The sequence below is a fragment of the Penicillium cinerascens genome (genome assembly GCF_028974065.1).
Source record: "Penicillium cinerascens strain IBT 15544 chromosome Unknown scaffold_4_segment0_segment0, whole genome shotgun sequence".
Classification (NCBI taxonomy): Eukaryota; Fungi; Ascomycota; class Eurotiomycetes; order Eurotiales; family Aspergillaceae; genus Penicillium; species Penicillium cinerascens.
In genome coordinates, this window is record NW_026695297.1 from 1,069,935 (window position 1) to 1,093,428 (window position 23,494).

At 52.3% G+C, this 23,494-nt stretch overlaps 9 protein-coding genes across 9 annotated transcripts; 4 read left to right on the forward strand and 5 right to left on the reverse strand.

The window, feature by feature from the left end:
• Positions 1–192: 192 nt before the first annotated feature.
• On the reverse strand, positions 193–1,243 carry N7498_008365 (uncharacterized protein; the record flags this gene model as incomplete). Its single annotated transcript, XM_058455427.1, has 5 exons — positions 193–593; positions 648–716; positions 772–855; positions 912–988; positions 1,044–1,243. The coding sequence occupies 5 exons, from the start codon at positions 1,241–1,243 to the stop codon at positions 193–195; spliced, it is 831 nt and encodes a 276-aa protein (XP_058305415.1).
• A 797-nt stretch (positions 1,244–2,040) lies between these two features.
• N7498_008366 (oxidoreductase, short chain dehydrogenase/reductase family) lies at positions 2,041–2,949 on the forward strand (the record flags this gene model as incomplete). Its single annotated transcript, XM_058455428.1, has 1 exon — positions 2,041–2,949. One exon carries the CDS (start codon positions 2,041–2,043, stop codon positions 2,947–2,949), a length of 909 nt encoding a protein of 302 aa, XP_058305416.1.
• A 616-nt stretch (positions 2,950–3,565) lies between these two features.
• On the reverse strand, positions 3,566–7,781 carry N7498_008367 (DNA-directed RNA polymerase; the record flags this gene model as incomplete). The annotated part of the gene is made up of 2 exons (XM_058455429.1): positions 3,566–6,898; positions 6,963–7,781. 2 exons carry the CDS (start codon positions 7,779–7,781, stop codon positions 3,566–3,568), a joined length of 4,152 nt encoding a protein of 1,383 aa, XP_058305417.1.
• Positions 7,782–8,420: 639 nt separating this feature from the next.
• Positions 8,421–9,508, reverse strand: N7498_008368 (uncharacterized protein; the record flags this gene model as incomplete). The annotated part of the gene is made up of 3 exons (XM_058455430.1): positions 8,421–8,639; positions 8,703–8,968; positions 9,025–9,508. The coding sequence occupies 3 exons, from the start codon at positions 9,506–9,508 to the stop codon at positions 8,421–8,423; spliced, it is 969 nt and encodes a 322-aa protein (XP_058305418.1).
• Positions 9,509–10,913: 1,405 nt separating this feature from the next.
• N7498_008369 (Sulfite reductase subunit beta) lies at positions 10,914–11,962 on the reverse strand (the record flags this gene model as incomplete). The annotated part of the gene is made up of 2 exons (XM_058455431.1): positions 10,914–10,946; positions 11,000–11,962. The coding sequence occupies 2 exons, from the start codon at positions 11,960–11,962 to the stop codon at positions 10,914–10,916; spliced, it is 996 nt and encodes a 331-aa protein (XP_058305419.1).
• An 85-nt stretch (positions 11,963–12,047) lies between these two features.
• Positions 12,048–15,678, reverse strand: N7498_008370 (sulfite reductase (NADPH) subunit beta; the record flags this gene model as incomplete). The annotated part of the gene is made up of 3 exons (XM_058455432.1): positions 12,048–15,395; positions 15,452–15,591; positions 15,648–15,678. 3 exons carry the CDS (start codon positions 15,676–15,678, stop codon positions 12,048–12,050), a joined length of 3,519 nt encoding a protein of 1,172 aa, XP_058305420.1.
• A 1,391-nt stretch (positions 15,679–17,069) lies between these two features.
• On the forward strand, positions 17,070–18,716 carry N7498_008371 (ankyrin repeat domain-containing protein; the record flags this gene model as incomplete). The annotated part of the gene is made up of 1 exon (XM_058455433.1): positions 17,070–18,716. One exon carries the CDS (start codon positions 17,070–17,072, stop codon positions 18,714–18,716), a length of 1,647 nt encoding a protein of 548 aa, XP_058305421.1.
• Positions 18,717–18,864: 148 nt separating this feature from the next.
• N7498_008372 (DUF92 domain-containing protein) lies at positions 18,865–20,165 on the forward strand (the record flags this gene model as incomplete). Its single annotated transcript, XM_058455434.1, has 4 exons — positions 18,865–19,072; positions 19,151–19,362; positions 19,419–19,782; positions 19,839–20,165. The coding sequence occupies exons 1-4, from the start codon at positions 18,887–18,889 to the stop codon at positions 20,163–20,165; spliced, it is 1,089 nt and encodes a 362-aa protein (XP_058305422.1). The 5' UTR covers positions 18,865–18,886.
• Positions 20,166–21,278: 1,113 nt separating this feature from the next.
• N7498_008373 (inorganic phosphate transporter) lies at positions 21,279–23,178 on the forward strand (the record flags this gene model as incomplete). Its single annotated transcript, XM_058455435.1, has 3 exons — positions 21,279–21,357; positions 21,409–22,839; positions 22,892–23,178. The coding sequence occupies 3 exons, from the start codon at positions 21,279–21,281 to the stop codon at positions 23,176–23,178; spliced, it is 1,797 nt and encodes a 598-aa protein (XP_058305423.1).
• Positions 23,179–23,494: the final 316 nt, after the last annotated feature.

Consider the following 23,494-nt stretch of genomic DNA (forward strand, 5'->3'; position numbering starts at 1 on the left):
TGGAGAAACGCCTCGGGTGCCGGGTGCCCATGAGAGCAACCAGACACGCTCAGTGTATACCCATCCAGCGAGTAATATTTCAACAAGGTGAATAGAAGTCTCAAATCCTCAATTTTAGTATATACATATGAAGTTCGTGCCCAAGTCAATTCAAGTCTATTTTCCTTTCGTTTATCAAAAATTACACTCCTCTCAAGGCAAGACATAGCCTCCGTCGATGATAACATCGCTTCCAGTCATGTAAGTCGAAGCATCACTGGCAAGATAGAGATAGAGGCCCTTAATTTCCTTCGTGTGGCCCTGTCGCCCCATGGGCGACATGCGGTAAGCCTCATTGATGCACAGCGGGCTAGCGCCCATCTTAGTATCGAAGAAGCCGGGTGAGACAATATTAACCCGAGCGAATTCGCGCCACTCGCGGGCAAGCGACTTTCCAAAGTGAGTGACATATGCCTTTGTGGCATTGTAGACTGGCTGGTCGACGGGGACATTCACGACGTGGCCACTCATGCTAGAAGTAATGATGAGGTTTCCAAAGCCCTGACGGTGGAAGACCTCGCCGGCATACTTGGCGCAATACACAATGCCGTCAACTTGAATGGGTTAGTAGGAGACTCTGCAATGTTTAATTTGAATTGAGTTCTCACCATTCACGGACATCTGCTTCTGGTACTCTGTTAATGTCTGTTCCAAAATGGGCTTTGAGATAGCCATGCCTGGGTCATTATTAGCACATGTCCCTTTACCCAAACAGGTAGATATTATACTCACCCGCATTAGCAACAAAGACATCGATCTTGCCAAATTCCTCAACAACCTTCTTGATCGTCTCGGAAACCTGAGTAGCTTCGGAAACTGCAGGCACAGAATGAGCTTTTCTTCACTTGCATCAAATAGCCCAGTTCACGTACCATCAACCTGAAAAGCAGCGCTATTCACATTATGCGTCTTCGCTAACTCCTGAGACTTCTCAACAGCTGCCTTGTTTCTGTCATAAGAATGTCAGATTCTCATCTCGTCCATTCCGCGGCACTATTACATACGAGTTGTACCACAAGACAACATTAGCACCAGCCTCCGCCATAGCCTCCGTCACAGCAAGGCCGATTCCGTCGGCGGCACCCGTGACAACCACGACCTTGCCGGCCATGCGAAATTGCTCCAGAACATTGGAGGGGGTGTTAGGGAACGGTCGGGGAAACCCTTCCCGGGCCTGATCAGCGTCTTGAATTGTCATAGACATGTTGAAGTTGTTGATTGAAGTGAAGCAGAGGTGTGGATTTTGGTAATAAATCGGCTTGGATTTTCAATGTCCTGTTTTATAGAATCGCGCGGAACTGGGCTCGCATGACCCACTCCTCTTCGGTGCTCTGTCACCCGAAGGTTGATGTGCACGATTAAATAGCGAGCGGTATTTTACCGAATCTGGGATGTTGTTGAACCCGATCCATAAGGTCAGGGCGAGTAGTTACAGCTTTCATTCAGAATACTGCCTTATGTTCAATTCTAATTGTTTCAATCTTTTAACATTCAGAGCAAACCGATCGTTCGTATGGAAGCCCATTTGACGACTTCATACTCCCCGGTCTGGGATGTTCCCCGACCCCGCTCATCGGCTCGTTGTGGCCCGATGCTATGAAACCCCGCGCAACTCATCTACCCCGCTATATACTCTCACAGCTAATCGTGGTATGTTCTTGAATACCTAAACACGGACTATGAGATCGTAAAAGAAGAATCAAGTCAAAAGAAATAGGGGCACTCTAGGTATCAGATACCTAATCAAGAGTGTCATAAGTGGTCACAGACGAAATACCTTTGCATGAAAAACACGACCTTCACTTTGCTCCGGAAGACAGCTGGCCGATTTCTCAGTTAAAATACCTACCTGAATTATCGGAGCTTGTTAAAAGCTGATCTGGTGGGCTGGAGCTTCGATAGATCACCTCACATTTATTACATTTGTCAGGTTCTTGCCTCTTTATAATCTCCTTTAACTTCCTACCTTCATCCAAACAAACCTTGCAAAAACCAGCAGCCATGGGATCCTCTGAGCTTCCAGGGCGCGCGGCCCTTACTGCACGCGTCCTTCCATCTATGGTACTCAGTGACGGCAGTGCCTCTTCGATGACCCCAGCCCCGGCCTCCAACATCGAGACTGATGCTGCCGTTGGCGCCCAGAAAAGGTTCAACGTCCAAGGAAACGCCGTTATTACTGGAGGCGCGGGGACATTGGGCCTGCAGTCTTGCGATGCTCTCCTCGAGCACGGCCTCCAGGGCCTCATGATCTTCGACGTCAACCCAGACAACTCCCAAGAGGAAATTGCCCGAATGAAGGCTAAGTTCCCAGCTGCCAAAATACACACACAGAAGGTCGATGTCACGGACGAAGACGCTGTCAAGGAAGCGATGGAAGAAACGGTGCGCCAGCTCGGATCCATCGATATACTCGTCTGCTTCGTGGGGGTTGTTGGCTGCATGGACGCGCTCGAGATGCCCATCTCCCAGTGGCGAAAAGTTCTAGACGTCAACACCACTGGATCTTTTATCTGTGCTCAAGCAGCGGCCCGGGAAATGGTGAAGCACGGAAACGGAGGCTCTATCACCTTCGTCGCCTCGATTTCGGCCCATCGCGTCAACTACCCGCAGCCGCAGGTGGCATACAATGTCAGCAAGTCTGCTCTTCTCATGCTGAAGAGCTGTCTTGCCGCTGAATGGGCTCGCTACGGTATTCGGACCAATAGCGTGAGTCCCGGATATATGGACACGATTCTGAACGAAGGCGATAATATCGCATTGCACAGAAAGATCTGGGCTGAGCGCAATCCCAGTGGTAGAATGGGGAGTCCATCTGAGTTGACGGGGGCGATTGTTCTCCTTGCTAGCACTGCAGGGACGTACATGAATGGTTCAGACATCGTTGTTGATGGTGGTGCTATTGTGTTCTAGATAGTTACGATTGGTTAGTGAGCCGCCCAAGGGCATTCATTGCATTGGTCGGAATGTACACAAAGTAAATGGGGGGAAAGGAGATATCGCAACTGGTCTGTTCATCTCTACTTTGACCACTTTACTGGCGTGGATAACGGCCACAGAGAAGCGATATGCCTAGGTGGGCTATTTTGAAAAGATACATCGAGGAAGAAATAAGTAAGACGTCCAGGACGTCCAGAAAGTCCAAGGAAATACCGAGAAAGTAATTCATTTAGGCTCTCTGAGAGTATCTCCTCATCCCACCCGTGGACATTTTGACATCTCGAGTTGAAAAATCCTAACCCTGGTATCGATGATCCATTTTCTACCTCGGATACATGGACAAATTAAAGGACATTCAAGGTTGAAAAATTGTATTATGCAGAGTATTTATTTACTTTTTTCGCTCTTGATGCTTAAATCATGCGCGTAATGTACATATGCAACAAAAAAATGCGTCCTGGCAACCATCTGCCAGGATAGACGTAACTATACAGTCGGTTTTCCAACCGATCAATAAATTTGAATCCAAATGTAGTGTAACAACTCCAACCGAATGCGTCCTGTAGACTCCGAAAGAAGGGAAATATCTTCACGAAAAGAAATATTCGCTGTCGCGAATCCGAGTTAGGTCCCAGTCGCCCTTCTTAGGCACGGCACGAAAAGTCATTGGCAACCACAGCCAAACGGGTTGTACTGTGCTGCCCTTCTTGGTTGGCTTCTTCTCGGTAGTAGCCTCTTCTGGATCATCGAGATCTTCAGCTTCAGCCTTGGAAGGTGACTTTGAATCCATCAAGTCAACCTCATTGAACAGGCTCTGGACGGCTGGGTCGTTGGGGTCAATGCCGGCGGCATCGGGTCTCCGTTCAGCAGCAGCGAGATCTTCAGGGACGTGACCAACTGCGTTTTCGCCCAAGGAGTTGGCGATAATCAAATCATCGTCCGTGCCACCCATCTTCTCGAAGAGACTGGCAGTGGTCTCCATAGCACGGCCTTCAGCCTGTTCCGCTGGGTCATCAGACCGCAGAAGCGTTTGTCGCCGATTCTCGTCAATCAGCTCCAAGAGTCTCGAGTTTCTCGCTCTCAGGTTTTTCTTGATGCGCATTTGTTTGATGGCACGTCCAATCTTGCTGGAACCGCTAACTTTGGCCATGAAGAGGTGCTTGCCATAACGAACCTTGAGTTCCGAAGCCAGTCGCCCGATAATATCATCGGAGTGCAAGTGCACGAATGCGTCGCGAAGGATTTTGTTCATGTTATCGACATCACCGGCATGGGTCCAGAAAGAATCGTGGACTGCGGAGAAAGTGAGGCCAGCTTTGTTGCAGGCATTGGCAGAGAGAATCATGTGAGTAGCATCGAGAGAGTGAATGAAGTTTGGCGGGAATGCCTGCAGCTGCTTCCGTCGGGAGACCACATCATCAGAGTTGACATCCACAATGTTAAGGTCCTGCAGACTGGTGTAAACACGTCGAGCCTTCCGGGTGCGATAAGGCTGGACCACTGGGAGTCCCAGAGGTGTGGTCCAGATGACGGTAGACCGGAACTTTTTGGTTGGATCAACAAGCTTGGCAACGGTTTTATCACCGGAAGGACTTTCATCCCTTGGCAGCAACGCCTCGTTCGCCAGTACTTCGACTTGCTCTGGGGTCAAGCTCTGCGTGATGCGGCTGGCACAGTCGCCGAGCCAGTATTGAATGTCGTGAGCTCCGTTGAACATGGATCCCAGAGCGTCAAAGATCTTTCGCGCAATGTACAAAGAGGCGTCCTTTTTCATTTCAGAATCAAGTTCGGGGTAGTGATCATTCATCTGCTTCCTGACTTGTCGCATTGCACCCATGAAAGTCACACCATAGACGTTGGTCATAACGGTCTGTTTGACAATCTTTCGGGTAATTTTTCCAGTAAGAACTTTGGCGATCTCGACACCCTCGGCCGCCTCGCGTTCTACTTCCTTTTTCACAAACTCGGAAACACCGGTGTAAACGTCGGAGGGCCGATCGGAGGGCTCGAGATTGACTTGCTGGGCACCAACAAGATCACCACCTAGGGCGGCGTAGTGCTGGAGACCGTTACAAGAACCATCCTGGTGGATGGGCAGACGAGAGAGATATTGGGCGGGATCGGGACAACGCAGAGCATTGCGGAGTTCGCAACAAGCCGCCAAACACTGCCACGGATCTTCCGCCTTCAGCCACCACCGGTTGCCGTGAAGGCCATTGTTGGCAGAGTCGAGGATGTTTTCAAGATTGTCCATGGTAAACTGTTCACGTTCAGACATGCTTGCTTTGTCGAATCCAGCCAAGTTGGCAATTTGAATCTTCAGCCAGCGCAGACCACTGAGACCAAGCGGCTTGGCTTCACTGAACAAGAGCAACCCTCGGGAGTTGTCAGCCCCCATCTGGTTGAGATAAGGAGGCAGCGGGTAAGCTCGCCCACGGAAATCCAGGTTGTGAGGAAGATAGAAAGTCTCGTTGCGGAAAGCGCGCGCGACTTCCAACTGGAAATTCTGGAAGCATCGTACCGAATGGTATCCGGATCGGAGGTTCTCGATTTCACGCATTTGGAACTGCCATTTCTTCTCGGCTGTATAACCTGCGTCGGCCGCAGGTTTTGGTGGGGCTTGGAGGTCTGGTTCAAGAGGCGCCAGGCTTGCAAGAGCATCACCCTTATTCCAAGCCTCAAGCATGACCTCGAAGACGTCTCGGTTGATGACCCAACCTGTGTTTCCAAGCACATTGAGGCCATCTCGGATTTCTTCTAGGCCATTCTGTTCCAAGGCAGCTTTGATGTACGCTGGCTGCAAAGACTCGCCAGGCGTTGATCGGACGATGTTGCTTTGGTAGATCATGTATCCGCCTTGTTTGACTCCCGTCCATGGCTTGGGCTTGCATACCATGGGAAGATGACGACCGATAAGATCCGCAGGAGGCTCCTTGGCCACCATTTTGACGATCTCCGGGTGCACGTGGATGAGACCCAGTCGCTTTCCATGTGCAATTTCGTATGCATGCAAGAAGGCCGGTTGCACGGCAGTCGTCGATTGGCCAGATTTGGCGTCTTTGTTTCGGACAGAGACTTTGCCGACATCGAACAGCAATTTCATCAGAACTGCTCCGACCCTGACTGTGACTCGCTGGCCCCAATGTAATTCAGGGACCTCTTGGGTTACTGACTCAACCAAGTGCTTCCATCGCGGTCGGCCATCTTTGCCCTTACGGCCTGCGAGCATGTCCTTCAGCATTTGCGTGCGCCGGGAGTCCGCATTCGCATTCTTCTTCATGTAGGCCTGAGCAATCATTTCATCCTGAACCTCGCGACCAATAAAAGCCGCGAGTGTAGATAACTTGATTCCTTTCTCCATTCCTCCGCGGCTGAACACAGACATCACAGCCAGAATGGTAATGGCTGATAATGTCTCGGCATCCAAGGATCGTAGGTAAACGCCGTATTCAAGCCGTTCCTTTGCTTCACGAGTCCGAACTGGCTCTCCCTCGGCCTGCGCAGCAAGTTGGATTTCCGACTTGATACCGGCCACAAGATCGCTGTTCCATTGACTCATCGCCGAATTGACCCTCTTCTTGCCTGAACTCACGTCCAGGCCGGCCTTTGTCCTTTCTTCGAACTCTGCGCGCCAGCGTTCTGTGGCCGATTTGATCGTATCGGCTTCAAGCCTTTGTTGTCTGAGCGTGGTCAAAAGCTCCTGCTTCTCTTCTTCGGTGCCTTCAAAATCTTCCGGGACGGAGATTTGAGAGTTATCTGAGAATAAGGAAAGCGACTCTCTCAGTGACGAGAGACCAAGACCTTTTTGTTCTGCCGCGAGAACTTCCGCGACATCATTCTCAATTCCAGGCGCCTGCTCTTGTGATAGGGTATCGAGGTTCAGGTGATCAAGGGAGGGCTGGCGTAGGTCGGACCAGCATATCTGCAAAGCAAAATGGTCAGTAAGATTGATGCAGTTTTCCCAACAAATCGCCAAGGGGACGCACTTTTGACAGCTCTCCAAGGTCCAAATCAGTGAGTACTTCAACCGCCAAAAGCTCCTCGTGAAGGTCAACCTTCTTCGCCAACTCCCAATACCGCCGCACCGCCCTGTCTCGCTTAGCCCCGTGAAGCATACGCAGTGCCATGCGAATCATAATTGCGAAAGTTTCGGCATTGGCAACGACACCACCCGCAGGCATATCCACCTCAAACCACTTCTGTAGCGGCAGAACCATGTATTCTTGTCGAGTAATGATCATGTGGGAAACCATCTCTTTCAGGTAGCGGTTGTGCAGGGCTTGGTATTCAGAGGAGCCGACAGGGAAGTTACAGCCCAAGCGACTGAGCAAAGCTGCCGCTCGATCGAATCGGCCAACCTTCATCGACATATCAAAGTTCGCGACCATCTCCTCCTGGTCACCACCGATACCTCTGACTTTGCGGTGGACTTTTGGCTGAGACTGGGGAGTCTCGTCAAGGATGACCAGAGATGAGGAATCGAAAGGGTTGGCCATTCCGAAGACTGATCTGTCGAATTTGGTCGATGGTTCGGAAGATAGGGAATAGGGAGTGTCGTCCATAGGCATGTACGACCCCTGGTCGAGAGCGGACTGGTCGGTAGCCGTGGCGAGGCTGCGCTGCGACTGAAAAGATGGTCTCCGGCGCCGGTTCTGAGCTGAATTGCTCTGTGAGGTTATAATGGGGCTCGGCAGACTCGAGTTTGAATGCAGACGCAGCATTGAGGAGCCAGCCAACGCCCGGTAGGCATTAGCCTTCCGGAGATGGAAGAGAGCATTTTTCTGACGGGCCACTCGTGATAACATGATGAATATTTCGCTTCAAAACAAGAATTAAACGATAAGTGGTAGATGCGAATCGATAGGGGGGAAAGATTAGATGTAGAGCATGAGGGCAAGATGCGACACAGGATGCAGGAGAAGGGCCTGACAGATCGACTCCGAAGGCAAAAGGGATAGAGTGTTGGTCGACCGTATAGAGGTGTCGAGTTCGTTTCGAATGCCGTCCTGCAGCCTCAACCCGAGTGAAAAAGGACAGAAAAGAAAGGAACGGGCGAGGATCAAAAGGGATGTTGAGCACGAGAGCGGACGGAGACTCGGCGGAAAAAAAAGCGTCGTGAACGCGTGACTTCACGTGACCGCGCCCGATCTGTCCCGTCTCCGATTGGTGGGTGAATCTATAAGTGGCAAAGCCTCGAACAATATCGAATAATTTCATTTGACACTAGTAGACTTGTAGGCACAATTTTTCATGGGGGAGAAGCTATTAACTAGAGGTATCTGTCAACTGCAGATGATATATAGCTATGCCCAAGGAATTCCGCAATCCAAATGTCGTCCGATGTGTTACGGTGGTAGAATAATGTTGATGCCCAGGTGAATTAGAAGCCCTAGCGCCTTAATTGACATCGTATGCAATGTAAAGATTTATGTCTATGGCTAGTATCACCCCTCTTCATCTTCGCTGTCTGATGATCCGTCTTTTTGCTTTTGTCTGTTCTGCTTCATGGCCCATCCCGTCATTTCCGGCCGTGCGGGATCAATCCGCGGAGCGCTCATTCCATCTAGGTAGTCTTCACTGGTGATAGTCGATTCGAGTTCTGGTAGGCCTTCGGGGGTCTGGTTCATCATGTAGTTCTCATATGTGTACCATGATTCCTCAGTCTAAGACGAAGTTTGGGTTAGCCATCGTCTACTGTCAATGTCGGGTCGCAGAACTAGAATTACCTCGGCATCCACCCACTCAAACTTCTTCCATTTCTCCTCTTGCATCTTTTTGAGGAGCTCCAGGTTCCCTTGAAGCATTGCACCTCCATCTTCGGCACCCTTGATCTTCACATCAATTGCACGCGCTTCGGTCTCGGCTGGGCGCTCCTCGTCATCTTTCTTGCCTTTGGAGCCCCGCCCCTTGGGCATTTCATCCAGTGCATCGAGATGGTGAAGTTGGGGGTGTAATTGGACAACCGCAGAAACAGGTGAGAGGTGCACGTTTTCTGAGCATAACTGTTAGCGCACGAGTGACAGAAAAGCTTAAAGAGCGCGCACTTACTTCCTTTGAATGTAGCAAGCATGTAGACCGGATCTCCTTCTTCTTGAGGCTTGATGCGGCCACCAAGAGCCTGCGTCCTGACCAGCGACGATGGGTCCACAACCTTTTTATTGTCCAACATTTCAATGTCACCCCCTCCCTCCGCCTTGACTCGGCCTCCACCACTAGCCATACTTCCAGAGCTGAAGCCTCCGGCCATGCCGAAAGCCCCTCCATCGCGTCCGGCGCGGCTCTTTTTCATCGCATCGCCATACCTGAGTCCCTTGGTTACGTCGTAGTTGCCGCGGGTCTGGATGGGAATCTCGACCTCGACCATGCCTGTGCCGGGCTTCATTCGCAGGGAAGTTGGCTTCTGACCCCTCCGCTCATTGTAGGGAAGTTTTTCAGGTCGGTCAAGGTATTGGAAGACGTAGCGAGAGATGTCTGAGTCGGTGAGGAGGACGTCGTATGACGCGATGACTGGGTCATCATCGGTGGAGCTCATGTTGCTCGGGCGTTACAGGAATCTCTCTGCAGAAAGGAAAGCAAAATGAAATAATTGGCGACAGTGGTAAAGCAGTAATGTGCCAGCTACCCAAATCCCTCGTTTTTTCTCTCGCGGTTATCGGATTTGATAAGCGGGGCAGTGGCAGAAAATGAAGCTTACTCACCGCTTCTTCCGGCATTCATAAACACTCGTGCCCCAGGATTCCACTTTCTTTCCTTTGAGGACCTGAGAATCATGCCGTGGGGAGTTATGACCGTCCTCCCTCCCATCCCTGCATGCTCTCCCCATTGAGTCCAACGCAATGTCTCAATGCCTTCCTAGCGTGAGAGACGCACCCCCTGCTCGAATCCAAGCCTGTCTTCATTGCATTGGAACCGATCTTCCGCCATCGCCTTCCCTCCCATACCATATGGACGAGGGCTACAATGAAAGTCGTTTGGACCAGCCACAGCGCGCTGCGGCGTTAAACGCAGACATTTCCGAAGACTGTGCCTCCTTAAGCTAGAGAGCTGCGAACGGGGCCGGTCGATCAATTCGGACACACCATTTCGGACACCATCGAACCGCAACTGAGAGAATGTCATCCAATTAGTCCAAAGAGTGGCAGAGACAGACACAGTGGATATGCTCCATTGAGCAGCAACTGAGAGAATGTCGTCCAGAAAGTCCAAAGAGTGGCAGGATAGACTCAGTGGATATGCACCATCGGACCGCATCTGAGAATGTCGCCCATGAAGTCCAGAATATGATCTGGCAGATAGACGTTATGCACCATTTCCGACCGTGACAATGGCAGAGTCGTCCACAAAAGTGAACATGTGGACGTATATAGTCGATCGAACTCGGCACCCAGGATCATGTGATTTTGATCCTGATATTACCCAAAGAACCAACGGATGGCCAATTACGACGTTGGCCCTTGATTGGCCATGTGGATGGGTAGGGTGGTTGGTTGGTTGGTGGACGGTCGGTTTCCAAAGTCAATGGAGGTGGGATGGATTCGAGCAGGATTTTAAACATCAATCAAAGTTCTGATACTTGAAAATTGTCTAGTCTTATTTTTCGTAATGCGTAGCACCTCATCTATAAAAGGGTGCTATGCAGGAAGTAAGCTCTGTCCAATGATAGGACTCATATAAATCAAGTTTCAACATGAAACCGTGGTATTGATGGATTCTAGCAGGTGCTTTATAGACATAATCATGCCTACATGAAGGGTAAATAAAGACAGGAAAAAAGAGATATCAGCAAGGCTTGCACGAGCGGAATCATTCGTTCGCCAAGGAACAATGCATCTAGGGGCATAAAGAAACATAGGCAAGATATTATCGCAAAACAAGAAGAGAAGATTTTGGGTTTCCCGTGGTAGTCATAACACGTTGGATATTTTCGGTGTGGATATTTACTCCTCTTCTTCCTCGTCCTCTTCGGCAACCTGTGAAAAAGTTAGAAATGATAGGTTGACGCAGTTTAGAAAGGATCACTTACGCCCTCGTGGAAGTTCGTTCCATTTGTTGTTGCCTTGATGATGCCGGCACGGATGCAGAAGTCACCGAAGCGCTCAGGAGTCTCGCCGTCGGTGTTGCGCTCCTGGGCGTAGCGCTTGAGCAGATCCTTCATGATATCGAGGATCTCGTCCTCCTTAATTGAAGAGCGGTAGAGCTTGTTCAGGCGCTGACCGTGGTAGCCACCACCCAGGTACATGTTGTAGGCACCGTAAGCCTTGCCGACGAAGGCAACCTCAGCAAGCCAGGGGCGAGCACAGCCGTTGGGGCAACCGGTCATACGCATGACGATGCTTTCACGGCCGAGACCGTTCTCCTCGAGGGTGGACTCGAGCTTGGAGATCAAGACGGGGAGGTAACGCTCGGACTCAGCCATGGCGAGACCGCAAGTGGGGAAAGCGACACAGGCAGAGGAAGACAGACGCATACCAGAGAAGTTGGTGTTGTCCAGCTTGTACTTGGCCATGACCTCCTTGATCGTGGGCAGATCCTCATCGGTGACGTTGGAGATGATCAAGTGCTGGTTACCAGTGAGGCGGAACTCGCCCTTGTTGAGCTGAGCCAACTCGCGGAGACCGGTGCGCATGGCAAACTCGGCAGTGTCCTCAATACGACCGTTCTCGATGAAGAAGGTGAAGTGGTTCATACCCTTCTCATCCTTCTGCCAGCCAAAGGTATCGACGTTGGAGTCGAACTTGAAGGGGCGGGGCTCGCTGAACTTCATGCCATCGGGCAGAAGCTCCTCGACCTTGCTCTTGAAGACATCGACACCCATGTCGTCAATGGTATACTTGAGACGCGCGTGCTTACGGTTCTTGCGGTCACCGTTGTCACGCTGCACGAGCATGATCTTCTCGCAAGCAAGGTGAATGTGCTCCTTGGGGAAGAAGCCGAACATGCGGCCGGTCTGGGGATAAGTCTTCTTGTTGTTGTGGGTGGAACCCATACCACCACCAGCAAGAAGGTTGAAGCCCTCCAAGTGCCCATCGGCTCCCTTGATGGCAATCAGACCGATGTCATGGGCGTAGACATCAGTGTCGTTGTGAGGGGGGGATGGCAATGGTGATCTTGAACTTCCGGGGCAAGTAGGTGGGACCGTAGAGAGGCTCGAAGTCGACAACGGCATCGCCACCAACCTGGATCTTCTTGTCGTTCTCATCCTTCAGCCAGATCTCGTGGTAGGCTGTGGTGGAAGGAAGAAGATGTTCACTGATCTTCTTGGAGAACGCCCAAGTCTCGCGGTGGAAGTCGGACAGCGTGGGAAGAGAACTGCACATGACGTTACGGTTCACATCACCGCAAGCAGCGATGGTATCCATGAGGGACTGGTTAATTGCACGCATAGCGCCACGAAGCTTGCGCTTGATAACACCGTGGAACTGGAATGTCTGGCGGGTAGTGAGCTTCATGGTCTCGTTACCGTGGGAGCTACTGATTGCGTCCATCTGCAGCCACTGCTTCGGGGTAGCAACACCACCAGGAAGACGGCAACGGATCATGAAGCTGTACGCGGGCTCGAGACCCTGGGCCTTGCGCTCATCGCGAACATCACGGTCATCTTGCATGTAAGTACCGTGGAACTTGGTCAGCTGCGCGTCGCTGGCGGAGATCGCACCAGTGGACTCGTCCAGAAGACCCTCAGCAATAGTTCCTCGCAAGAAGTTGGATTGGATCTTGATATCCTCATTGGTCAACGGAGCGGGTTCCTCGGGCAGGCCCTCGACCTTATCAACACCCAAAGACTGCCACAGACGCGGCTCCCATTCCGAGTAACCGGTCTGATAGGCATCGGGGTCTTGGTCATCACCGAGACCAATATCGGTCAGCTTGCGACCACCCAGGAAGGCAATACGGGCATCGAGGTCCTTGGCGGGCTTGTTGTAGTAGATCTTGTCCTCCTTGCGGGGCCAGTAGTGGCTGTCACCAAGACCGAAGACGGAGTAGTTGATGGAAGACAGGTCAAGATCACCGGAGTTCTTGATGTGCTCCCAGAGGCCACGGCCGTTGACCGGGAACTCACCCTGACCGGCGGTACTGGAGATGAACACAACGTTCTCTTCAGTAGCCAGATCGTCAGTGGGGTAGTCATCCATGGCCATGACCATGGTCTTCAGACCACGGGCGCGACCGCGGTTACCCAGACGAGTGGCGATGTTCTGCGCGTTGCCATTGTCGGACGCAAATAGAATGGTCAGAGGGGCACCGAAAAGGCCGTCCAAAAGTTTCTCGTAGGAGTCCTTGGCCTTGCGCTTCTGCAGAGCACGGACCTCAGTTCCGTAGGATTCAGAAAGCACCGCAGAGTACTTGGGGTGGCGGTTCATGAGCTGAGTGAGCTGGTTGTCCCGGCGAAGGAACTCCTCCAACTCGCGCTTGATGCGCTCGGAGTCCAAAGCGAACTTGGGTTCGCCCTTCTCCTCGTTTTCGGGGTTCCAGCGGTACAAAGGCCAGTAGCCAAGGTCAATAGCCTTCTTGGTCTCCTGGAGAACAGTGAGGGCGGAGTCATCCTCCTGGTGGTAGGGAAGGTAGGCGACAACAACCGAGGGGCCCTTGTACTGTTCAGCCTCGGCCATGGCCTGAAGGACCTGGGTGTAGGAGCCGTACACAGCAGTGGAAGCAACATAGGCATTGCCGAAGTTCATTGCATAGAGACCAATGTCCTTCTTACGGCGAGTGGGGTCGGCGGCAGTGCGCTCGGAGTAGGGCTGCGAATCAATGATCAACATGTTGACATTGGCACCGGAGGCGAGGACGTGGTGGACACCAGAGTTGCCCAGATCGTAAGCCCAGGCGTCGGAGCCGATCAGCCACTGAGACTCCTCATAGAAGAGCTTCTTGGACTGAAGTAGATCGCGGGACAGCTTAGAACCATCATTAGATAGGCGGGCAATGACATCGGGGGCGATCTTGTTAGCCTTAGCGGCCTCCTTGGCACTCAGAGCCCAGCGGGACAACCAAGTCTTAGGAACATCCGTGGCAAAGGAGCTGGACTTGGAGGCCTCCTCAACCTCACGAATGAAACGCTCACGGTGCTCCTTGCGAGCGAGAAGAGAACCAAAGCCATATTCGGGGCTGGCAGCGATCGTGGTGGAGACACCGGCGTTCTGGGCACCGAGCTGGTTCGCAATGTAAAGGCGCTCACCGAAGAGCTGGTTGAGGATCTTCAGATAAGCGTTCTCAATGTGGGGCTGCTCGAGGGTATCCTGGGCGGTGGGAGCATTGGAGCTTCCGATATCCAGGTTCTGGATGGGAGACGTGGCCTCCAGGTTCTGGAGAGCGCCACGAAGGGCCTGGACGGCAGTGGAGGGCTCCACGTATCCAAGACGGTAACCAACGACCGTGAGAGACTGGCCACGGACGGTGGAGGGAGTCACACTGGAAAGCAGATCCATAAACGAAGGACCCCACTTAGTGGTCTTGCGAACCTGCTCCAAAACGGCAATCTTCTCGACCGAGTTGGGGATGGAATTCACGATCTGACCACCAACCCAGGGGCGGTACAGGCGAGCAGTGATGAGACCAATCTTCGCAAGCTCACTGTTAGCTTCGGCGTGAGAGAGGGCATCAACAAATACACCAGTAGAGCCGAAGACGAAGACGGCGGACTTGGCATCAGCAGGGCCGGTGTATTCAATGGCGTTGTAGGTACGGCCAACCTTCTCCGACAAGGCAGTCCAGATCTGGGAGGTCCACTCAAAGATATCCGCAGCATTGACGGGGCGCACGCCGGCGTTGTCCACAGTCGTAGCTGTGGAGCTAGGAGCTTCACTTCCAGCGCTGCTGTCGCGGCGCGATGAGCCAACAGACGAGTTTTCAATGCTAGCGTTCAACGGAGTCTGGGTCTGGGAGGGCACCATCAAGTTGGCCGAAGTCTCACCCTGGCCAGCGGGAGCAACCTCCAGGTCATCGGCGGAGACAATGGCAACGCGGCCAGAGTCGGCATACAGAGACTCAGCTCCGGTGGACGTATGAGTAGCAACATTCCCACCCAGGTTGAGAATCTCCCTCACAATGTGGGTATCCACAGCAGTGATAGCGGGATCCTTGGCGGAATTAACGGGGTCAAAGAAGTGGATAACACCCTTTCCAGACTTAAGCGCCAGCGCATGAGCGGTAATGGCAATATCCTGGGCTTCCTGGATAGTCTCGGAGTGCAAGAATGTGAAGCCGCACTGGCGGATGGAGCTAATGACTGAATAATCGGGCAACGGGGAGGGCTCCAGAGCGACATGGATGACAATGGGGAAGTTGGCGAGACGGTACAAGTGAGGAACGGAGGTAATCAGGATTGATGAGCCGGTGACAACGGACACGGTCTCGCCCTTTTGTAACGGGTAAAAAGCAGACAGCAGAGGGTCCTCGTTGTAGCGAATGGGTTGCACCTGGAGAAGTTAGTTGATGGCCGGTCTACAGTTCCGCTATGTAGCAATGCACCCACCTCGGGAGTACCCCTTGACAGGGCGCTTGCAGTCTTGTTTGCCTTCAAGGACTTGAGGGACTTGGAGAACAATGAGTCCGTCCGCAGGGAGGGTTGAACGGAGAAGACAACGTCGCTGGCTTGGTAGGCAATTCTCGCCACTAAGAATTGGATGTAAGCGATTGATCTTCGGTAGGATAATCGAAATATAGCATACCCGCTTCACCAGCAGTTGTAATGGAGGCCATAGCTGGCAGATGCTGTGAGGCTCACAGCTCAAGTGGGATGGGAAAAGCACTCGCGGGATAGGGCTCGTCGGCGCACCCAGCGATTTCCCACTTAACGTAGATCCAGAGGATAAGAGAATCTAAAGGAAAGGATCACAGGATTGAATTTCCTCGCACACTCTTGAGGTCTATCCAATAATCTATAAAGGAAAAAAAAAAGTTGGCTGTAGGATTTCGTCCCCATCATCCAGTCCGTTCTCCGCCATCGGGGTTAGATCAGCAGCGCTTTGATTGGTGCACGATCACGACATCGTTGCAAACGCGCCTTTCAAATGATGCAAACTTGCCCTTTCGGGCCTAGTGTGCGGGGACCCGTGACCAGCTGCGAGCACGTCAGTGCCGGCTTCTGCTTTTTTTCTGAAATTCAACATGCACGGCACTATACAGTGCTTTGCATTTCTTAATTTTTATATAGATCTAGATGTCTTGGTAGACTCGAACCGTGGTCGATTCAAGTATGTGTTTACATAGTCACTCCTATTGTACCCCAGCATCGATAACAGTAATTATTGTCTATCTATGCTCTACCTTTCTCACCGCACGGCTACCAATAGTGTAGCGGCGATTACCGATTCTCGGTCGAGAAGCTCCTCAGCACAAAACAATTGAGCTCGGGAATTAACTTGATCACCAAATCCCTGGATTGCGTGATCGGGCAAACCCCGATCCATAACACGAGGTGGTATGCTGATTCCATAGCCATGAACTAACAATTAAAAAATTAATGCAGGTTAAGGAAGCCGTATAAATTGGTTGAATGGAATTCAAGCAAAAAATAATCTTGATCGACGCAGGGTTCGAACCTGCGATCTCCCGTGTGTAAGACGGGCGCCTTAACCACTGGGCCAGTCGATCGATGTAAGATGACTAACTAATATTGTGGTCCATTACGGCATGATTCCGGAATCCTTTAGATGGGATCTAGATCAGAACTTGATCATATTTGCACGGCATAGAGGACTTAGGTCGAGTTCACATCCTCGTAGTCCACTACAGATACATCTTAGATCTAAATATATATTCTTTTCGTTTCTCTTCTCGGAGACATATACTTCATTTGTCTACCCACCATATTTCTTTCACACTACCTCGCTCTCTCCGTCTTCCGTTATTCTCCATGTTGATATTACAGTCGTAAGCTCCTACTGGATCAAATATCAAATTACATCTGTTCTGGATCTGGCCTGCGTCGTTAGGCGTATATGACAGCGCACAATCTGAGCTTCCTCAGATCCTTGCCTATTCCAGTTAGGCGCCAAATCACTTCGCGCTTTCCACGAACAGCCGTCCCTATCATTAAAGAAACCACGAGGGACGCAACGTCATTGTCCAGTGCAAGCTCACCAGCAAATATGTCTCTCTCAGCTCTACCAATTGAGATCATCTGCATGATTGTGGAGCGCATTCCAACGCAGGCCGGCGTCAAGGCGTTTATGTTGAGCCATCGGCGAGTCTCTAATTTACCACTCGTACGAGAGTGTTTATACAATCGAACAGGAAAGTCCCGGTTGAGTGAAAATTTACTGTGGGCATGTGAGAAGGACGACAAAAACTTGGCTTGCGCGATGCTGGCGCTGGGAGCGGATATCAAGTGCAGCAGCAAGGACCAGGTCTTCACACCTTTGACAATTGCCGCAGCAGAATGCAACGCAGAAATTGTGAAGCTACTTTTAGAGCATGACACGAGTATTATCAACGGGGCAGGCGGATGTGGAGATACCGCACTCAAGCAGGCAATTTTCCGAGGACATATCGAGATTGTGAAGACCCTTCTTGCCCAGTCAAATCTCGATCCATCAGCGGCCAATCCACATCCCAGTCGAACGATGCAAGATCCCTTTTATCGTCTAAAGCCACTTAACGAGGCTCTGGCCCGTGGGAACGAGGAGATGGTGCGAATGCTGATGGAGGATAGTCGTTTCAAGCTGGATCATAATAGCTTGGCTGCAGCTGCAGATGGAGGGAATGAAAGCCTCGTCAAGCTATGTCTCCAGAAAGCACCTCCAACACCCCAATACTTTGATGAATCGCCGGTTGCTCTTGCCGCATTTCGGGGAAACGAGGCTGTTGTGAAGTTACTGTTGGAAGATGGCGGACTGGATCCCAACGAAGAAAACAAATATCATCGGACACCACTCCATCTGGCCGCGGCGGGAGGTCATGACAATATCGCCAAACTACTCCTCGACAGATACGATGTCGAACCAGATGTGAAAGACCTGAGCAATATCACCCCGCTCTCGGATGCTGCGAGATATGGCCATGTGGGCGTCTTAAAACTACTTTTGGGTTCTGGTAAGACCAATCCCAACGCTCGAGATAGTATGAATCGCACACCGTTATCCCACGCCGCAGAACGTGGGCATTCAGAAGCCGCGAGCCTCCTACTTGCGACAGGCCTAGTCGATGCGGATTCCAAGGATCATATGGATCGGACACCATTATCTTGGGCTGCAGAAAATGGGGTCCCTGATACTGTCAGGGTACTTCTCCAAACGGGACGTGTCAATCCCGAATCCAAAGACAAAGAAGAGGGACGCACACCGCTATCCTACGCTGCTGGAAGTTCGCACTATTTGAACAGTTTCAATGGGGCCAAGCGCCGCGACGATGCACAGGAATGTCGTGATATCTATAATCTTCTGCAGGGGAGAACAGATCTGGTATCCCCTCCAGATGTGCAGGCCCGGCAGCGGGGGACTTATGGGTGGCTAGCCAAATGTGACCCGGTCGATATCATTGAACAACTTCTCGAATATGACGGGGTCAACCCAGATGCGCAGGATAAACAGGGACAGACACCATTGATGTTGGCTGCACAGAGAAGACAGGTAGAGGCAGTCAGGCTGCTCATGGCCACGGGCAAGGTGAATCCAGAACTACGTGACAACGACGGCTGGACGCCGAGAATTCACGCTGAACAGGGCTTCAAGCCACGCAAGCTAACCCAAGCTGAACTTGATGAGCGTGCCTGGGATGCCTGGGAAGCCGCACTGTAATAGTTAGCGATCATGGCAGATAGACAAAACATGCAATATTCAGTTTATGCCGAAGCGGGATGTCAAGTGATAGATCGGCCCCACCCGAGCTCCGATCGTCGCGGGTCAACAGCGAGCTCTGTCAGCTCTGTCAGCTCAACACCTTTCACTTAACCTCTACCTCAACCACGATGAAGCCCATAATCGGCCTGACTGCGGTTGCTGCCCTTGTCTACCGAGCCTGGTCTCGCAAGTCTCTCACTCCACTCGGCCTGGTCGTGGCCGCCATCTCCGCGACCGCACATGCCCTCCACCCGTGGTCAACACCGTTTCTGCTGCTCGCGGTGTTTTACTATGGAGGAACCAAGGCAACCAAGGTAAGCTCAAAGCTCTCCTTTACCGTTCCGAGCTATACGACGATATATGTACGAAACTGACACGATCCGCGGCGCTAGGTAAAACACGACGTCAAAGCGCGTCTGACTCTCTCGGCGACCGGCACAGAAGGTGGTGAAGGACCACGAAACCATATCCAGGTGTTAGCAAACTCCGTTGTCGCGACAATTCTGAGTATAGCACACGCGGTCGTTCTGGCCAGGTCGCCGGCGCAGTCATGTTTCGCGCTCGGCAATAGCTCAGCGGATATTCTGATGGTGGGGGTAGTAGCGTGAGTGGTCTGCCCTTTTTTTCGCTTCACACCTCAACTGACAGGAACGGCCATAGTAATTACGTCGCCGTCGCCGCTGATACATTCTCCTCCGAACTGGGGATCCTCTCCAAGTCCAATCCCCGCCTCATTACCTCCCTCACCCTCCGTCAAGTACCACCGGGTACCAATGGTGGCGTGACCCCGGCGGGTCTTGCAGCTGGTCTGCTGGGCTCATTCATGATCGCCTTGACATCTGCGATCTTCCTTCCGTTTTGTGCGGAAAAGTCGGGCATTCAGGACCGCGCCGTGTGGACGTTGGCTATGACATTTTGGGGTTTGCTGGGAAGTGTCTTGGACAGCGTGCTAGGTGGACTTTTACAAGCCAGTGTGGTGGATAAAAGAAGCGGCAAGGTAGTTGAAGGAAGTGGCGGCAGAAAGGTAAGCCCTCCTTGGATTCTAGAACGCGAGAAAGTTCTTACGCGTTTCTTCTACAGGTTCTCATTCATCCGGGATCCACCAAAGGGGCGCCCACCTCAGAAACGTCGCTGTCAGCCGAGGCCTCGGGCAGCACCAAGCTGCGCACCACCGAGGCCGTGGTGAACACGGCGATGCTACGGGGAAGTCGTGCCACGGATACATCCGTGGGAACTCAAGCCGGACGTGCTCACGAAGAAGGTCACGAGAGCCGACGAATTGAGACTGGCCACGATTGGCTGGACAACAACGGAGTGAATATTCTTATGGCGGTTCTCATGAGCTTGGGAGCCATGAGTATTGCACAGTGGGTTTGGGGAGTTGACGTGCGTGAACTCTGGGCTTAGATTGGACTGTATAGACTCGGGGCGACATTGAGACCCCATTGGGGCGGTCTCGACGCCGTGTCAGAGGACTTGGCATTTTTGGTGTAACCTCGACGCACTCATGAAACCCACCATGCTAGCAGCGATGCTGTATTGGTTCAATGGGACAGCATGGAAAGTACAGAAGTTGTTGACGTGAACCATGCGACTTGAAACGCTATACTCGACAGGGTTTAAGAGGACCGGAGGACGATGGGCTTCGGAGGCACGCGAGCATGCAGATCTCCCAGAATGCCCTCGGAGTAAATATACAATATACCAGACCAACCTTGGAACTAGCTCCGCTGGACCCGGTTCAGGGCATCCCAGATCGAATGCCATTGAGTGGCATTGGAGCCCGCTGCGTTTTGCTATTTCTCATATATGGCCACCACGTTCCGGGTGAGAACTGCACCCAGGTGTTGCCAAGCAAGTAGTTATAGAAACGAGTGATAAAGCAGACTTCTCGAAGCGGAGTCCGGGGGTCGCTGGCAGCCTGTCCGGTACCCACGTGGGTGGATCCCCAGCATTGACTGGAAGAAGCGGTCCCTGCAGTCCCGGTCCCGCCAAGAGCCTCCATCGGACACCCCCGATTCGGGCGTGGGCGGAGTACAACAGGTTACTATAAAAGCGCCCATCGCCCAGCTTTGCCAAGTTCCGCCAAGTTCGCCAATTTTGCTTCTTACCACCTAAGACCTCGCATTTACCCCTGGCTGCCTTGGTTTCTGCTCTATTGCGCGATTTCGCCCGCAAAGCGACATTTCCATTTGCCCGCCACCGGTCCTGTTACTTTGGCACTAGATGCCTGCCAAGCTGGCCCTGAACGATGTCTGCGACGTCTGTATTCGAGTCGTCTCCGCACGTGTGGCCGGGATAAGTGCCAGTTCGAATGGAAGTTGCGCGTGAACGAGCTGGAAATTGCCCTGCGGGCCACCCCGTGTCTCGCTCTCGCCGAATGTGCCATGCGATGCGATAGAGGCGATTCTGGAGCGACCTTGGATGTACATAAGACCTGACAAGTCTCTCAGTTTTCCTCAATTCGTAATTTCCAACGTTGATCCCTGACTTGGCTGCTTTGGCACTTTCCTCGCCAAGATGTATCTTCATCAGTATGACTACATCTTTGCTATTGGCACTTTGTTTGCCATGCTCGACGCCTTCAACAATGGTGCAAGTGAGTAGATCATCCTGTCTCCTGTGGAATGATTCATGCTGACTGAGTTAGACGATGTCGCCAACTCCTGGGCTACCAGCGTCTCCTCCCGTTCCATCTCCTACAGACAGGCGATGGTCCTGGGTACCATCTTCGAGTTCCTCGGCGCTGTGACTGTCGGCTCTCGCACCGCTGAGACCATTAAGAACGGAATTATCCCCAGTGATGCCTTTAAGGGCAATGCTGGTGTTCAGATGCTGGCCTTCACCTGTGCCCTGGCTGCCGCTTCATCCTGGGTGATGTGGTGCACTCGTCACTCAGCTCACGTCTCGTCTACCTACTCTCTTATCTCCGCCGTTGCTGGTGTCGGTGTTGCCACTGCCGGTGCTTCGAAGGTCCAGTGGGGATGGAACAAAGGAAAGGGTCTGGGTGCCATCTTCGCCGGTTTGGGAATGGCCCCTATCATCTCGGGTGGCTTCGCTGCCACCATCTTCATGCTCATCAAGGTCGTCGTGCACATGCGCAGGAACCCGGTCCCCTGGGCTGTCTACAGTGCTCCCCTCTGGTTCCTCGTTGCTTCCACCATTTGCACCCTGTCTATTGTCTACAAGGGCTCCCCTAACCTGAAACTGAACAAGAAGCCCAGCTGGTACATCGCTGCTGTGACCGTTGGTACCGGTGGCGGTATCTGCATCCTATCGGCCATCTTCTTCGTTCCCTTCATCCACGCCCGTGTCATCAAGAAGGACCACTCCGTCAAGTGGTGGATGGTCATCATGGGCCCTCTCCTCTTCAACCGCCCTGCTCCCACCGACGCTGAGACCGCCAAGGTTCCAAACTACGCCGTTGTCCAGGACGAGGATGACTACGCCGTTTCCACCCGCACCAACGGCTCCATTGACAAGGATGCCCTGACCACCACAATCCCCGCCGAGGACAAAGAGCAGGGACTCGTCGTCACCGAGACCACCCAGCTCACCTACAAGGAGATCATCGCCAAGTCTGAGGCCAAGCACCGCGAGAAGCTCCTTAAGGGTAAGGGTCCCCTGGGCTGGGCCTTGCGTTTCCTCCGCGACAACCCCATGGGCTCTGGCGAGATCTACGAAATCCGCAACATGATGACCATGTTCAAGCGTATTCCCCCTATGATCATCGTCGGCCTCATGTACGGTGCTCATTACGACATCCACACTGCCCAGAGCGGTATCGCCGGTACCCCCGAGGGCGAGCGCATGAAGCGTGTCTACGACGCTGCCGAGAAATACCCCAACGAAGTCGAGCACACCTACTCCTTCGTTCAGGTCTTGACTGCCTGCACCGCTTCCTTCGCCCACGGTGCCAACGACATCGGTAACTCCGTCGGTCCCTGGGCTGCTATCTACTCCGCCTGGTCGACCGGTGACCCTGCCGCCTCCAAGTCCCCAGTTCCCATCTGGCAACTCGCCGTCCTGGCCCTGTGCATTTCCACCGGTCTGATCACCTACGGTTACAACATCATGAAGGGTAAGCCGCCACCACTGCATACTAAATCCAAACAATCACTAACTCCTCTTAGTCATGGGCAACAAAATCACCTACCACTCCCCAAGCCGTGGCTCATCCATGGAATTGGGCGCCGCCATCACCGTCCTCGTCTTCTCCCAGTTCTCTCTGCCCGTATCTACATCCATGTGTATCACCGGTGCCACCGTCGGCGTCGGTCTGTGCAATGGTACTCTGAAGGCAGTGAACTTCCAGCGTGTTGGTCTCTTGCTCCTTGCCTGGATCATGACTATTCCCATTGCTGGCACCATTGGTGGATGTCTGATGGGTCTTTTCATTAATGCGCCTCATTGGTCTTGAGTTTGGGTTCTGAGTTCCCGCTTGGGACTGTCTTTGCCATATTTCCTTTGTTTCTTGCATAAAGCCGTCATTAGTATTTGTATTAATCGTATACCTGCATACATGCGTCATGAAAAGTTTAATTATTTTGCTTTGCATCGAGGATATTAGAAGCGATACCCGAGGGCACGTAATACATGACAGTGCTAGTTTCAATTCCATGTTCCTTTTTCAAATTGGAACCTGGATAGCCTAGTCTAGTCAAATATCTTTCAGCGCCCATGTCTCAAGCATGACTACTTTTAGAAATGTCCCCACAATGTCCCGCATGGCGGTC